Source organism: Abrus precatorius, unplaced genomic scaffold (genome assembly GCF_003935025.1).
Source record: "Abrus precatorius isolate BTA unplaced genomic scaffold, Abrus_2018 Scaffold8, whole genome shotgun sequence".
Lineage (NCBI taxonomy): Eukaryota > Viridiplantae > Streptophyta > Magnoliopsida > Fabales > Fabaceae > Abrus > Abrus precatorius.
This window is the reverse complement of record NW_020874428.1, coordinates 23,775,527-23,791,969: the sequence shown is the minus strand read 5'-3', so window position 1 is coordinate 23,791,969 and position 16,443 is coordinate 23,775,527. Positions and strand designations below refer to the sequence as shown.

General features: G+C 32.0%; 3 protein-coding genes across 7 annotated transcripts; all 3 read left to right on the top strand.

The window, feature by feature from the left end:
* The first annotated feature begins 1,313 nt into the window (after positions 1-1,313).
* On the top strand, positions 1,314-4,053 carry LOC113846564 (protein yippee-like). 2 transcript variants are annotated; one of them, XM_027474988.1, is made up of 6 exons: positions 1,314-1,405; positions 1,480-1,706; positions 2,848-2,891; positions 3,401-3,509; positions 3,591-3,646; positions 3,744-4,053. In XM_027474988.1, exons 2-6 carry the CDS (start codon positions 1,611-1,613, stop codon positions 3,826-3,828), a joined length of 390 nt encoding a protein of 129 aa, XP_027330789.1. In that variant the 5' UTR covers positions 1,314-1,405; positions 1,480-1,610; the 3' UTR covers positions 3,829-4,053. The 2 variants fall into 2 exon arrangements, with proteins under 2 accessions (XP_027330789.1, XP_027330788.1); XM_027474987.1 differs by having other exon boundaries at positions 1,324-1,706; positions 3,744-3,901.
* A 1,051-nt stretch (positions 4,054-5,104) lies between these two features.
* On the top strand, positions 5,105-10,030 carry LOC113846666 (flocculation protein FLO11-like). 4 transcript variants are annotated; one of them, XM_027475173.1, is made up of 6 exons: positions 5,114-5,346; positions 5,435-5,753; positions 5,878-5,995; positions 6,865-6,979; positions 8,119-9,162; positions 9,435-9,991. In XM_027475173.1, exons 2-6 carry the CDS (start codon positions 5,549-5,551, stop codon positions 9,690-9,692), a joined length of 1,740 nt encoding a protein of 579 aa, XP_027330974.1. In that variant the 5' UTR covers positions 5,114-5,346; positions 5,435-5,548; the 3' UTR covers positions 9,693-9,991. The 4 variants fall into 4 exon arrangements, with proteins under 4 accessions (XP_027330976.1, XP_027330975.1, XP_027330974.1 ...); XM_027475172.1 differs by having other exon boundaries at positions 5,114-5,753; positions 9,435-9,993; XM_027475175.1 differs by having other exon boundaries at positions 5,105-6,469; positions 9,435-9,993.
* A 5,219-nt stretch (positions 10,031-15,249) lies between these two features.
* On the top strand, positions 15,250-16,119 carry LOC113847550 (pleckstrin homology domain-containing protein 1). Its single transcript, XM_027476732.1, has one exon. The coding sequence runs from the start codon at positions 15,361-15,363 to the stop codon at positions 15,796-15,798; it is 438 nt and encodes a 145-aa protein (XP_027332533.1). The 5' UTR covers positions 15,250-15,360; the 3' UTR covers positions 15,799-16,119.
* Positions 16,120-16,443: the final 324 nt, after the last annotated feature.

Genomic DNA, 16,443 nt, shown 5'->3' with positions numbered 1-16,443 from the left:
CATCACCTTTGACAGAACAAGTACTAAATTTTTAGTTGAAGAAACGCAACATCCAACAGAAATTCAACCCGTAGAAAAATTTATAGTACGGTTAGATGAAATGCGGTGTGATTGTGACAAGTTTTAAAAAATTAACATCCCATGCTCGCATGTAATTGCTTCATGCTTACACACACCACAACTTTGACATCTACATATCTTCTGTATATACCTTACAACAAGTTTCTAAGTTATACGAAGGTCAATTTGAAGAACTCAGACACGAAGACTATTGGCTAACTTAGACGAACCTAACTTTGTGTCTAAATCCAGAATTAAAAAGAACTTCAAAGGGTCGACCTAAGTCTAGTAGGATAAGAACAGAGATAGACATTAGAGAACAACAAAGTTGGACAAAAAATTGTTCTTATTGTCATACCCCTGGTCACACAAAAAAGACATGTCCAAACATCGGTCAAAATTCTAGTTCTCGCCATTGATTTATGTTGTTATTATTTTAAAAAAATTTTAATGTCATTTTTAATTTTATGAATGTCATTGCATCTTTTAAATTTTTAGTATTTGTAATTTATATTCAATATATAATTATATATATAATATATGTACATAATGTTATTTAATTATTTATTAATATTAATAACATATTTTTTTAAATAAATAATTATGTATAAATTTTAATAAATATTAATATATCATAATAAATAAATAAATTGGTTATTATTTAATACTTTATTTATTTTATAAATATATAATATTAAATAACCAAAAATATAATTTTAGAATATAATATTAATATCATTTTCAAAAAATAAATTTATATTAAATAATATAATTAAAAAATAATAATATTATTTATTATCTTAAATATATCAACTAAATTTTAATAAACATTTAAAATGAATATTATTACTATTTTTAAATAATATAAAAATAAAAATAAAAATTAAATAATAAAACTTATTTTATTATATATAACTAATAAAATATTTATAAATATTTATTAAAATAATATATTATAAATATTTATTTTAACAAAATAATAATATATAAATATAATTTAAATAATAATATTTATTTATTAGAAAAAACTAAAAACTATCTTAAAATTTGGTTAACTCAATTTTCAAAAAATCAAATTCTGAATAGCAAAAAGAAACGTGTAAAAAAAAAATGGCAGAAAGAGTCTGTATCAGAATTTTTATTTTTTTTTTAGGTTATTTTACAGTAAAAAACTCTACCCAAGACACGTTCCCATAAAAATTAACGTAATACAAATAAATAAATAATAATTCACAACACACGTCTTGTCGTGTTTTGCTTTTGCAGAAAAAGCGATGATTGATTGCTTCTCTCTCCACATTTCTTGCAACTGGTTGCGTACTCTTCTACCCAAACCCAAACTCAGGTATCATTCAACCATTCCCTTCTTCTTCATCTTCTTCTTCTCCCTGTGCTTATTTTAATTCACGCTATATCTAGATTCACCATCGCTTCAATTTGACCCTTGAGCGATCTCGGTTTGACTGCGTCTTTCGTTGAATTTCGCGTTGACCCTTCAGCTTAAAGCCATCGTTGATCTTCAATTGTTGCTTTGAATTCGGTGTTGAGATATGGGGAGGTTGTTTGTGACCCATCTAGAAGGGAAGATCTATAGCTGCAAATACTGTCGAACTCATATAGCTCTTTCTGAAGACATCGTTTCCAAGGTTTTGTTTTCATCTTCCTTCCTCTCCTGCTTTTTCTGCCTCTCTAATTTCATCTGGGAAGTGTTATTAATTTATCTGTTAAATGAGTTTGTGATTTAATGTGGGTAAAAATAATGATCCTATCAGTGTGTCTTAGATTTGGTGATTGTTTTGGTTTGGATTGATTTTGATTTTTGAGGGAAAATTTATGTTGTTCTTCTAATAAAAAAATAAAGGAACTTTTGTCCGTTCACAAGGTGGGTGGTTTGGGGGGGGGGGGGGGAGAGGAGTGGAAGTGGGCTTGCTTTGCCTGAAAATCTGTTAGTTTTTTACGAGATTACATTTTTGTTTATCATTTCTTTTAGTGCTTCGACTGAATTGCTAAGATGAGATCCCTTAAATAATGAATATATTTGTTGGATCATTTCTTCAGTGCTGTGGTTTTTCCTTTTTAATTTCTAGTGGTAAAAATGTACGGAAGTGCTCAGGGAGGTAAAATTTCTTTGCTTGTCTTATTCTGAACTATAAACTCTCTGCTGCATGTTCTTATATACTTACTTTGCAAAAGAGAAGAGGGAGAAAGAGGTTCTCTGCATAATTGGCTAACCACTGTGACATGGTTGATTTGGCATATTTCACAAAAGAAAAGTGAATAACCAAGTTATTCAGATTTTGATTCTTCATTTTTTTGTGAATACAAGATGTGGAAATTAAAGTATAAGTGACAGGGTTTTTGGTCTCTTTGCCTGTTTACATGAGGACATGTTGTTGCTCCTCGTAAGTAGAATTTGAACCAACTTTATTATCTTCGATGGAGAAATTGGTTGTGTAGTATTTCTATGGACCAAAGTATCAGTTACGTTATGTTGTCGTTGTCTTCATTTTGCATCTTCACGTTGAAATTGTTGCCTCTGGGCTTTGGCACATTTTGTTTTACATTCTCATATTTTGGTTGTACGGATGCTTCTTATCTTAGGTGATCTGATGGATGGCCGAGTATATGTTGTTAGTGTTAACAGTTAAGCTTTTCAAACATCAATCTTTTTTTTAGTGATGCTTCTGGAGTGATTTCTAATTGGAACCAAGTCACCACCAACTCTTTATTGGCCTTTCATACAATGTATATTCTGACTAAAATTTTTGCTTGTACTGTTCTATTCAGTCTTTCCACAGCAGACATGGGAAGGCTTATCTCTTCAGTAAGGTGTAAGTTATCCTTGAACCTTGTCATTGTGTGAATGCTACAGAAACTAAGATAGCCATTCACTTTTGATATTTATATCTGGACTATCATCAATAAAACTTGCTAATATAGTAGTATGCCACTTATATTGTCTAAAAATGAGAAGAAAAAAAATTAAAGAAATTAAATGACCTTTTATATGTCCATGAACTTGTTTGAGGATATACATTACTCATTGCTATTATCGTTCTTGCATATCCATCATGGATCTTCTTGTGCTTACATATCCAATAGAAATTCTATGTGCATCACAGCTACATAACAAGAACAATGCATACTTGCTGTCACTCTCATCAACTGACATTTAGATGATTGTGAATCTTGTAAATTGTAACCTATATATTATGGAAAATATTTATGTTTGTAATTCATGGCTTCTTGCTTCTGGACGTCTGTCTAAAGCTTTAGCCACATTATATTTTGCAATTGCTTCTGTTCTTGTATGTGGTTAAAATATTTTATTGTTTTACAGTGTGAATGTTTCTACTGGAGAGAAAGAGGATAGACAGATGCTCACTGGGATGCATACTGTGGCTGACATTTTTTGTGTGGGTTGTGGATCAATTGTTGGTTGGAAATATGTAAGATTTGTAGTAGTGCTTCGTGAGTAAGCTTTTTTCTGTTTGTATGTAGAATTAAGTTACCCTATTGGTTTCTTTCAGGAGACTGCTCATGATAAAAGCCAGAAGTACAAGGAAGGAAAATCTGTTCTTGAACGGTCAGTAGAAATGCGTGAGAAAACATTGTTAATATGATGTGAAGTTATTTTGAGCTATAAGTATATGGTGGCTTAGATGCGTTTTACTTTTGGCCAGGTACAAGGTGTCAGGTCCTGATGGCAGCAATTTTTGGGTGAGCCATGAAGCACATGTTGGTGGAAGTGATGCAGATGATGCTTAGTCATCTTACTATTGACAATTGAATTGTACATTCCTTTATCCTCTTCGTTTGTTGTTCAATGAATGTGGATCTTATAGGGGCAATTTAGCAAAATCTGCATTTTGCCCAGAACACAATTTAAATACATTTTATTGTTAATTCTGATGTTAAAAAAAAAAAAAAACTAATGTTATAACTTCTAATTAATCCTTTTTTTTCCAGTTGTTATAATATTGATCTTCTTTCGCACTTACCATTTGGTATGCGTTGGCTTCTAGTGCCAAATTCAAGCACTAGTGATGCATTTGGAAGCTTTTTTTAGGGAACATATTTGGACTTGCCTATCATATAAACGCTCTTGTAATTATATCATGGTTTTATGTCGAAGAGAAAAGGCTATTGATGCCCATCGTAGATTCTTAATTGCAAAGCACCAAACCAGTCTTTGCCTCAATTTGCGGTTTTTCTTTATTCCGACTTCGCTTCAAATGGAATCTCGATGGATGGATAGTAATCAGCAGTTTTTTGGTCTTGGAATAGTAATCTATATGAGCTACGTTTTCCTGCTTTTTTTTTTTTCCCCGGGTTATGTGATACGAGTAACAAGAATGCTGAATCGATCAAATTCTGGCATATTTTCTTTGACTAACTAACTCAACCCGTGGCTGAATTTCTATCATCATTTATTTAATTCCTGTGCTATGTCTATTTAAGGTTGGACTCAATGGTACCAAATCTGTGTCTCGGTGAAGTGAATATAACGGAAGTAACACGTTATTATCAGAATTTCCGTGTTCACGAGAGGAATGCTAGAAAAATGATTTCAATGCACTAATCCGCATTTGCATTGTGGAAGTGAGACGGAATAAGCAACTTATATATGACGTTTGCATTAAAATTATAAAGCTAATAAGCTACTTATTTAGGAAACTCCGAATATTTTATGGCTGTGTAGTTTGATTTCTATGTTTAGTTTTCATTTAATGCAATTTTTTAACAACAATAATTTTGTGACCTATTCCTTATCCCATACGAGAAGTGATACGAGGAAGGTAACATGGAAGAAGATTATTGACGGCATAAAAAAACAAGAATTGAAGAGTTGCTTTCGGGTGAGGGGGTTGCATGATTCATGAGTGTGGATAGTTGCGAAGTCACCGTTGGAAAAAGATTCAAAAACATAAATAATATATAAAAAGAGAGGGTATTATGGTGATTATCCACCCAACCCAACGATCGAATCCATCAACCATGTAACGTAGGCTTTAAGTGATAGAAATTAGAAAGAACAGAACACCACCTTCACGGCATCTATTCTATTATTATCTCTTCTCTCCCTCCATCTTCAAACTTCACTTTAATTACATCTCAATGCCACTCCCCTTTCTTCCCTCTCACTCTCACTCTTACTCTTACTCTCTTCCCCCTATCGAACTTTCTGGAACGCCAATGCTCCTTCTCCCTTATTCTCAGTGCCTTCACATTCCACCTAACCCAACACACCACCACTTTGTTTTTTCCCCAACTATTTTCAATGAGGTTTCACATAGGGCTTTTTATTTTTATTTAATTTAACTTTTTTTTTTTCAATTTCTATTTTTGGTTTACGAGGATGCATTTGGTGTAGAAAGTTGCGGTTGGTGGGTTGTTGAGGTGAACGAGGCAACTGAGTTAGGTTCTATTCTTCTCTTGTTTGGGGCTTTTCTTTCTTTGATCCCTAATTGCTGTTACGATTTCGGAGATGAATCGTAGTTTCAGAGCTCAGGAATCGCAAATGCAAGCTGCGTTCAAGCAGAGGCAGCAGCAATTGGGGGTTTTCAAGCCTTCTTCGCGCGTGAAGGACAAGGATGATGAACTCGCGTTGTTCCTCGAAATGAGGAAGCGCGAGAAGGAACACAATGATCTTTTGCTTCGCGCCTCCGAGGAGTTCGATGATGCAGCAATAGGTATTAGCGATTTTTGGTTGCTCGATGTTTTTGGGATGTGGTTTTTTGTTGATATAGTGAAGAATGCGAAATGGTTGTGTTGTTGGGTTTCTCTTTGTGACTTGCTATATTTTTGGTGTTGAAGGCTCAAATCCGGGCACTTCTCCCTTGTTTAACATTTCGCCGTCCATGGCTGTTCCGGTGCGTAAGACCGTTGCTGATGATTTTCTCAATTCAGAGAACGATAAGAATGATTATGACTGGTATATGCTGTTAACTTTCTGTCTATCTATGCAACTGGTTTCTTCATGCTTTGCCTTCTCTTTATTGTAATTTGTGCAATAATGGGACATTTTCCCCAAAAGCTACACAGAAAGGCATGCATAGAGTTTGGCGTTTGAGAGGGGCTGCTTCAACTTTGAAGCACTAACTGTCCTTTGCAATTCCAAATTGGAAATGGACAGTTAAATTAGATTGCAGAATATAAAAAAAAATCTAATAAGATGTGGGAAACTGTCTAGATTGAGTTCTAAGCTGGACCGACCAAATCATAATTACATTTCGTGGCGGAGTAAGCCCTTTATTTTAAATTGCACAAACACTTTTTGTAGTGTACTTGTGCATGCCCGTGATCGAATTTCGAAGCAAGCCTCAATTCTCTCTCCTTTCCAAAGATTGCAAAGAACCTTTGGTAAAATTTGATGACAGCATCAGAAACACGTTGGTAGAAATCGCAGGTTCATCTGCATTCAGCACAATTTCATAATTCCTCGTTATTAATTTGGTAATATATTTAAGTACTTAACAATTAAACAATTAATATTTGTATGTACTTTTTTTCTTTATCATAAATTATTAGTCCTACTCCTACTATATCACTATTGTTAGTTTTGCTATTAACCTCATCTTATTCTTATTGTGCATCCTCTTTCTGAACTGAAATCACTATCTTTAACTACTTCTTGCATAGATGATGTCTCTCCGTGTGTGAAGTGTGAACTATTGAGAAATAAATTAATGAAACTAATATCTAGACATAGCTTCCATTGTAAAATATAACATGGTATTATTGCCCCCCTGAGCTGAATGGTTATTGTTCACGTTGAGGCTTACCATGCTTATTGTCTTTCAGGCTTCTGACCCCACCTGGGACTCCCCTTTTTCCATCTCTGGAGATGGATACACACAAAACTGTTATGAGTCAGCTTGGTGCTCCAACTGTACGTCCTGCTGCATTAAAATCTAGAGTAAGCAATTTAATTGAATGTTTTGGATCTTATATATTATTTTATGGTAATTGGAATATGTTGTCTTTCACGTCAGGTTTTAGTTCACAAATGTAATTGTACTTTTCCTTGTATATTCCTGGTTTTGAGGAAAATCTTTTTGTTGGCAATATCATTATTATTTGTTACGCATGATGAGTTTGAGTTAGGCAAAAATAAATAGTTTTATTTACTGTTGAGGCTTGAGAAACATAATTTGTGAGTTAATTATTGGATAATTTCAGTTACTGATGCCTGACTAGAAATAGCTAGTTTGCACACACAGGTCATCCAACAAAACTAACTGCTTGTTATTGCTAACTTTCCTTTCCATGGCATGCTTTAATTAATTAATTTGTCAATAAAAGGATCATTGCTTTAGTATCAAGGTTCTTTAAGGGATCCTCTCCTGTTCTTTCTTTGCACTGTTCTGTTGTGGTTTCTTTATGGCACTTCATATTCAGCATTTTGGTGAATGCTGGGTGTGTCCTACAGTCCTAGGGCCCTAGACCAACTCTTGATGATTAGCTTTCATGGATTTGGTAGAAGTGAAGAGGCTAATTTTTTGTGGCAATTGGCAATCTATGCTACAATTTAGTGTATTGGTTGGAGCAGAACTCTATTACATTTAAGGAATCAAGGAGGTTTCTTTGGCACATCACTTGCTATCGGATAATAATAGGCATTTGGGGTCTATGTGGTATGAAACGCATGGCCTTTTTAAAGGGATTTTGGTAATAGATATGTTGAGGGATTGAGAAACACTGTTGCATAGATTCTCTTTTTTTCTTGTTTGTGTTCTGTTTTGTTCCTTTATTTAGGAGGATTCTTTATTCCTGTTTCTCTTTTGTAAATTTTAAATTTCTTTTATAAAAAAAAAAACAAAAAAACTATGTACTGAAATATGTAAATTTCATTGAGTAATTGATAATTATTATTTTTAGCTCTTTATAGTGATAAAATCATAAAAGTGATGCTCTGTATGTATTTTATTAGTTCCAAATTAACAACAGATTGATGTTTTAACACATAGTTCACAATAGAAATTTTTTTATTTTGTTTTAATGCTGGGGATCAGAAAATAATTTTTGTTGTATTTGTTTCCTTGTGATTGGTTATAGCTTGCAAATTCTCCATCGGAGCTTACTTGCAGGAGCAACTTAGTATCTAAACAGCCATCTTCCTCCCCTGGGTTGACCTCTTCAGGTGGTGGAGGAACGAGGAGGCCCTCATCATCAGGGAATCCAGGATCAAGATCTGCAACTCCTACTGGACGACCTACATTGACCTCTGTTTCAAAATCATCTAGACCTTCAACACCTACTTCTCGGACAACCTTACCTTCAACTAGGACAATGGTAGCTACATCCAAGACCACAGTTTCCACAGGCAAGCCTGTGGTTTCTGCTACTAAGAATATGGTTTCTGTCAGTAAGAGTACTGCAGTGCCTGCTGCAAAACCCACAATTCCATCTAGATCCTCTACACCTTTGTCAAGATCTACTGCAAGATCTTCAACACCAACTACCAGACCTACCTTACCTGCATCAAGTTCTACATCAAGGGCATCAACTCCAACTCGGCGACCATCTACATCATCAAATGCACCTGCCATATCTGCTCCTTCAGTTAAGTCTTCTTCAATATCAAAGTCAGCACCTGTGACGTCAAGGCAGCCAGTAGCATCTCGTGGCACTTCTCCAACAGTGAGATCAAGACCATGGAAACCATCTGAGATGCCTGGCTTTTCACTTGATGCTCCGCCAAATTTGAGGACAACACTTCCAGAAAGGCCACTGTCGACAACTAGGGGGAGGCCTGGGCCTCGGTCTTCATCTGTTGAGCCTGCTTCTAGTGGCAGAACAAGGAGGCAGTCATGCTCTCCTTCTAGAGGACGTTCTTCCAATGGCCTTTCTCATCCAACTGGAACCTCTATGCCAGCTGTTAGCCGTGGGTACTCCAAAGCAAATGACAATGTCAGCCCTGTTGTAATTGGCACCAAAATGGTAGAGAGGGTAATAAATATGCGGAAACTTGCACCACCAAGAATGGATGACAAAAACTCTCCCCATAATCTTTCTAGCAAGTCGTCATCATCTCCAGACAGCTCTGGTTTTGGAAGAACACTCTCAAAGAAATCCTTGGATATGGCTATTAGACATATGGTATGCATCTTCCTGCGCATTTTCTGCATTTGTTCTACCAGTTGGAATGCATCTGCATTTTGAACACCACTGTTGTATCAAACACTATAAATATGCTATGATCGCTGGTTCCCTTTCTGTATGCATAATGTTTCAAGGTTGAATATAAAGATTATGAGAGTTTTTTATGAGAACCTTCATCTCACTTCATGCTTTTTATTGACGACGGAATTGACAAGAACTGATGAAATTGTATTTTCCCCTAATAATTTCTATGGTTTCCCTTTGAACAGGATATAAGGCGAAGGGTTCCAGGCAATTTACGACCATTGATGACTAATATTCCAGCATCTTCAATGTATAGCGTGCGGTCGGGGCCTCAGCGTAGCCGAACTGTTAGTGTTTCAGGTTCTCCTCATGCCACTAGCAGTAATGCTAGTTCTGAGGTCAGTGTAAACCAAAATGGTCGTTGTTTAGATAATAGTGAAATTGATGATGATCTCGTCTGTGAGAGAGGTGGTGAATCACCCCACAGTGTGCGGGGCAGGTAAATGGCTTTCACTTTGCGGAGTCCTCTGCCTAAATTTTAATAGCACAACCATTCTTATCCTGAGTTTCAGCCATAGGGGATTTTCATGTGGAGCTAACCATGCTTCAGTTGGTGTAAAGTTTATTGGAAGTGAGATAACCTTGTGTAATGGACGGCGTTTGTAATGTTAGGTAGATTAGCTATATGATTGCTGAAATGGTAATACTTTTTTCCTCAAGTGCTATTTCACACGAAAACTGTAGAAATGGTGTGGCATTGTATTTTTTTAAAATGCTATCAGTGTGTCCTTCGGCATTTTTTAGCACATTTTTTGTTTTCTGGTTAATTTATTCGGGATTTATTAAATTATACGGTCCTATTTAGTACAATTTATATGAAATTCACTAAATTATACAAGTGGTGAAGAAAGGGGTGTGTGAGAAAACATTAATTTTAATTGTAAAACAACAGTAATAACACTATATTCAGTGTTATTTACAAAATTTGTTGTATTTAATTATAAGAAATAAAGACTTATTTTTAAATGTATTAATTACTATTTTTTTTATATTCAATTAATTATAAAGTTATATTAACTAAGCACTGACTGAATCATTTAAGATGATGGGTATTTTTAGAATAATATAAATATTTTTTGTATGTAACTGTTTTTATTAATGATGATAAATTAGTTATCTGTTTCTTATATATAAGATCAGATGTAGTATTATTACAATTTTGGTAAGCTATGAAAGGTTGGGTAAGATAAGCTTTCTTCGTTACCTTCTAAACGAGTTAATCATATTTTTTAGAAAATTAGTATATTTTACTCATAACTTTTTTTCTCGCCTGAACATTCCTATAATCTCTCTCTCAGTTAGTGAAAACGCCAAGTGAGAGAAGATATAATTATAAGAAAGTGAGAAGAAAAAATAATTATGATTTTAAAAAAAATACATGCTTAATTAGATAGCTTTTTAGAAAGAATTATTATAAGAAACATTATTTTTTATAGTAATTAATATAAAATTATATTTACTATATATTCTAATTAATAGACAGTTATTACACTAACACTACCAAAAGTAAATTCGTATTTGAATTAAAGAGATGATAAATAAGGTTTGTTTTATACAATTTACATAGATTAAAAAGATTGAATTAAGGTATATGTAAAATAAACTAATAAATTGTAAACTTTTAGTAATATTTGAGACCCAATCTAAAGAAATAAACAAAAAAAATATGTTAAAACACTTTCTAGCATGGTATTTTAATTATATTATTTATTATTATTAAATTTATAAAAAAATAAAGTCATATGAATCTATTTCTTATTTAATAAGGCTGATTTATAATTTACGGTAAATTTTAATTAATAATAAAAAAGGTTCAGATTAAATGACATCTCTAATGACTCATTATTAAAAGTAAATTTTATCAATTTAGTCATTGAATATTGTAATATTAGTATAAAGATCATGTGTATAAAATTAAACAGAATATAAAAGTTTCTAAATATGTAATTCAATAGTATTTATTTACATTTAAAATAATATAACTAACCCTGCAGTCGCAATAATGCTATGTTTTGATGTATTGATAAAGTATCTTTAGCATATGACACCTGCAAACCTCAAACTAAAATCCATAATGAGAAAACATGCTGACAACTGCAAGATAAAACTCAAAACGGTACTGTTATCAATTATTATTCAATAATTGATTTCCTTTTTTATTTGAAAATAATTTAAAGATACTGGGAGTTATATCTAGCTTGTATTTTGGAATAATTAATTCAGAGTATCTTAAGTTATCTCTTAAAATAATTCCCACATTTAGTTGGGATTCTATTCTAGTATTCATGCTAAATTTAGAATATCAAATTTAGAATATTTATTCTTTATTCTTTCTCCTCCTCCCTTTAACACCCAAATTCCCATAATTTCAATACTAATAATGAATTATTGGCTGGAATTGTACCTAAGCCTTTTTCAATCGTTGGATACTATTGATTTTTTTAAAAAAATAATATAACATTTATTTAACCATTAAATTTGTACACAAATAAGGAATTCAATAAAAATAATTATGTAAAATATTTTGATTTTATGCCTCTCTTTGAAAAATAAATGTAAGTATATAATGTATCAATTTTTGTTAGAGTTTAATTTTAATACATGGTCAGTAAAAACTTTTACAGTGTCAACTAATTAAAATATATCATAGATATAATTTTTATATTTTTTATTACAAAAACAATAATTTTTATTGATATAATAATTTATAATTAGATGACAATGTAGTTTTTTTTAAGTTATCAATGCATTTTAAATTAATTTTTTCAGTAATATGTGTTTAAAGTAAAAACATTATCTCTCTCTCTCTCTCTCTCTCTCTCTATATATATATATATATATATATATATATCAATATAAGTTTTATTGAAAATCACTAAATATTATATGATTTAATATATCAATAGCTTTAAATGTAACAAATTTTAATAAAAATTTAATAACTTTTGATTCTTTATTACGTGTCTTTGATACATTTAAAAAATTGTATTTATATAATAATTGAATTATACATAATTTTAAACAATCTTTGCAATGTCAGTACAATATAAAATAAATAGTAAAATATATATTAAAAAAAACTTGATAACAAAGAAATAGAAAGTAGAATCATGTACCAAAAAATAGTAGATGGTAGGATCAACATCAATTATCTCGTTTAAAATTTTGAATTACATTATCTTTTAAGAGGGAGAACGGCTCTGAAATTTGTATATGTTGCAGACAGAGTCATACTCATATCTCATGCAGGGCATAAGGACTGTTCATAAAGTTATCCAATCTTGGTTCATGTTGAAGAGCTATTGCCTTCCAGTTCAGAATCAAGAAGCGCCACCCCACAAAATGGAAGGACGAGATTCTGTGGAGGAAACGGAAATAAATGCTGTTGCAGTTGACAAAACTATATCTTATACAAGACTAACATCTTTTCTTCAGAAAGAAGACTCGTTTCTTTGTCCTTGGAGTTGTGGTTCCGAGCCCTCGAGGAACAAGAATGAGGCTTCAACTTCAGGAAAAGAAAAACAGTACCTTCAATTTCAATGTGGATCATTTTTTGTTACACAGGTAAGCTAGTTCTTTTGTGAATAATGCTAACATGTGTGTTTAGACATGATGAAGAAATCAAAATACATGTTTTTTTTTTTACAAAAGAGTATTATTTATACACCTCTCTTGATTTTTAATGCAATCTCACCATAATTTTTAATCTACTGATTGATGAAGTTGTGTCCTTAGCAAAACCCTTTTCTTGATTCTAATTATAAGTGATCTTTATCTTTTATTGTTCTTGGTCACGCTATGCTATTCTCTGACTAGTTAACGACTTAATGGAAAGTAACTAATATGTTCCTAGTTAATGGAAATAAACAAGACTTAAGTTCTTTCATTGTTTCTTTTTTTTTTCCTTTCAGATATTTGATTTGTTGAATGAGAGAAATCCTAAGTTAAAGGATCATCATCTGACTGCAGGGGGACATAAAAGGAAGAGGGTGACGAATCCCGTAGGTGAAGCTTAATTCGCACAGTGATTTTGGTATACAGAGTAGTTTCATAATTTCTTGTACTCATATAAAGATTGATATTAAGTTTAACAATAAAAGATGTTCCTAAGTACTGTTATTTAGGAAGTTTTAGGGACTTACCAATTAATACATGTATGAGTCTGTGGTTATTTCTATAAAAACCAATGTCTGTTAGTTGTTATTCTTTTGGTACTATCTTTTTTTTAATTCTTTGATTTTCTTTTTTGCTACATTAGTCATTCTTCCAAAAGGATACTGTATGGTAATTTCCTATATATCATCAGCCATGAAAGATACGTATGATAATTCATAATTTAAGTTCAATTTAATTGGTGAATTAATTTACATTGATTATAAGTGAGATACATGTTGATGGATACTGTTCAACTTTTGCAATTCCATGTCAAATACTTCATAACTCAACATCTTGAGCCAATAGGAGAAGGTTAAAATTCATATTTATAATATTATGACAAGGGTTATGACAAAAAAAAGTTAGTGATTAAGGAATTTGGAGTTAACTTGCCAATAATACAACTGCAAACAGAGATAAAATATAGCAACTTATGAACTGTTTGGAGTGACATATCTTCACAAGTTTATAGCATTCTACCTTCAGCCAGTCATGTTGACCCGAATTCTTTTTTCTAATCATTGATAGTTTGTTAGGTTTTGTCAACATTACTTTTAGAATTGATTTTAAATATTTTAAGGCATTTTTTTATTAAAAAAACATTTTAATATAATAAATATTCTTTTAATTTAAATTATTATTTTTAGTTACTTAGAATTGAGAACAGATGTTAATATTGTTTTTTTTTTTTAGGTTTCCTTTCCTTCTTATATATTAATGTCAGGAACAAATTTTGTAAAATATTGCTCTTAATGAACAAAGCAATTTCCCTGACTTAAAAAATATCAATGTCGAGAAATAACATTTATATAACATAGAGAAATTTTTACAAAAAATATCAAGATAAAAAACAATTTATTTTCATAAGTTAAAAATAACATCTTTTAAAATAAAGAAGTATAAATTAATTTTACTACAAAATTTTTTACTTCTATAAATATTTATTAAATAAATTATTCAATCTGAACCTAAATTTATTTTGAGACCGTGAAAAATATACAATAACAGGAAATAAAAATACATTTCTTTGTTATTAGTAACAATTATAATCAAACTAATGGTATGTTCTTTTTTCTATTTAATGATATCCACGTATAAATATATATCACGCGAGAAAGACTTTATATTTGGTCAATGTTAAAATTTAGGGCATGTAGATCTTTTAAAAAGTTATTTAATTTTTTTAATAATAATTTAATTTTTAAATTTTATAATCATAACTATGCACTCTAGATTTGCATTAAATAAAATTTCTGATAATTATATTTTAATATAATTAATTAAAATTAAATATATACAAATTAAGTAATTTGTTTAAAATTACATTAAATTTTAAGTCATCGTGTAATTTTTAAAATTTTTCAATTTTTAGAAGAAGTTTACGGTCATATGAGAGTTTATTCCCTTTACTTTTAAATAAAAGGCTTTATTGACTAGATACATTCTTTCTCTGTTTCTATCATAAAATAATAATTAAAAAATATTTTATAATAATCATAATATCTTTATATTTTTAAAAAAACAGTTTTATAAATTATTTTTATGAAGTCACATGACTATTTTTATATTAAATATTTTATTCTTTGTTAATTTTTTATGTTTATTTTAATATATTCTATTGATAAAAATAATATATTAACTTTAATACTTTATTTTTATAACTTATTTAATTTAAAAAAATTATTTCTTTAATTATATCTTATTTAATATAATAAAACGTTAGTATTACTAATAAAAAATAGTTATTACTTTCTTTAATTTTTAGTTTAAATTAAAAATATCTAAATACACCGAAAGCCCCCTAATAATAATAACAACGAAGTGGAGAGAGAGAATCTCGCCCTCGGCTAAGCCAACAACGCAATGTGAGCGAGTAGTTTTTTTGTTGGTTCTCATCTCATTTTCTTTCTCTCTCTGAGTCTCTCTCTCTCTCTCTGCTTTCTCCTTTGAGCTCCGATGGCGAGCCTGTGGCGCGCTGCGACCGGCTTGACGGAGAAACCCAACGACTACGACGGCGTCGAGTTTTGGTCCAATCCTGAGCGCACTGGTTGGCTCACAAAGCAGGGCGAGTACATCAAAACGTGGCGCCGCCGCTGGTTCGTTCTCAAGCAAGGCAAGCTCTTCTGGTTCAAGGAATCCTCCGTCACACGCGCCTCCAGGCCACGCGGCGTCATCCCCGTCGCCTCTTGCCTCACCGTCAAGGGCGCCGAAGACGTTCTAAATAAACCCAACGCCTTCGAACTCTCTACCCGCTCCGACACCATGTACTTCATCGCCGATTCCGAGAAGGAGAAGGAGGATTGGATCAACTCCATCGGTCGCTCTATCGTTCAGCACTCCAGATCCGTCACCGATTCCGAGATCGTCGATTACGATAACAGCGCCAAGCGCTGATTGAAACTTCACGCGCTCCGAAATCCACGTCTTCTTCCGGTGAACGAGTTCTCCTTTTTTATTGTTTTTGTTTTCCTGTGATTGTGTATATTGTTATTATATTAATCGCCGATCGCGTTCGTCCTGGTGAAGAACCTCTGTTTATGTACCTGAATTGCTATCAAATTGTAAGGTTTTGCTTTTGCTTATTTGTTAGGGTTTTTGCTGTAGATTTTATTTAATTGCTTCGCGAACATTGATCCTTTGTTCGATTAAATTGCTTTCAATTTCAACGATATTAAGCTGTAATACAAAAGTTTTCCTCTAAGTGAAAGATTTTTGACGGTGCAAGTTTTTCGATTCGAAATTTTGAAAAGTTCGAAGCTAAAAGTGTTTTCTTCGAATGCCAATTGAAACTTCACTCCTTAGCATTAAATTCCGTTTGGTTTCATGGCTTTCATAATGGGCAACGTCCTTGAAATGGTAATTATACAGCCAAAGAATATGAAATTAAAATTGAATGCAAATGTAAGGTGAGAATGAGAACTCACTACCATGATCCGTTTTCTTGAGGATGCATGTCCTTGAATCCGACGCACTACATAAACTGTGAAACATGCTACAGTCTTTTCTGATCTAATACCTAAGCACGTGATTTTCATGTGA

Bases quoted from the DNA above. Each gene is read 5' to 3' on its own strand.
- LOC113846666 (XM_027475172.1), top strand. From the start codon at position 5,549: ATGAATCGTAGTTTCAGAGCTCAGGAATCGCAAATGCAAGCTGCGTTC. The intron at 5,754-5,877 runs GTATTAGCGATT...TTGGTGTTGAAG, and splicing joins GTTCGATGATGCAGCAATAG to GCTCAAATCCGGGCACTTCT. The intron at 6,980-8,118 runs GTAAGCAATTTA...GATTGGTTATAG, and splicing joins CTGCTGCATTAAAATCTAGA to CTTGCAAATTCTCCATCGGA.
- LOC113846564 (XM_027474988.1), top strand. From the start codon at position 1,611: ATGGGGAGGTTGTTTGTGACCCATCTAGAAGGGAAGATCTATAGCTGC. The intron at 1,707-2,847 runs GTTTTGTTTTCA...TGTTCTATTCAG, and splicing joins CTGAAGACATCGTTTCCAAG to TCTTTCCACAGCAGACATGG. The intron at 3,647-3,743 runs GTCAGTAGAAAT...ACTTTTGGCCAG, and splicing joins GGAAAATCTGTTCTTGAACG to GTACAAGGTGTCAGGTCCTG.
- LOC113847550 (XM_027476732.1), top strand. From the start codon at position 15,361: ATGGCGAGCCTGTGGCGCGCTGCGACCGGCTTGACGGAGAAACCCAAC.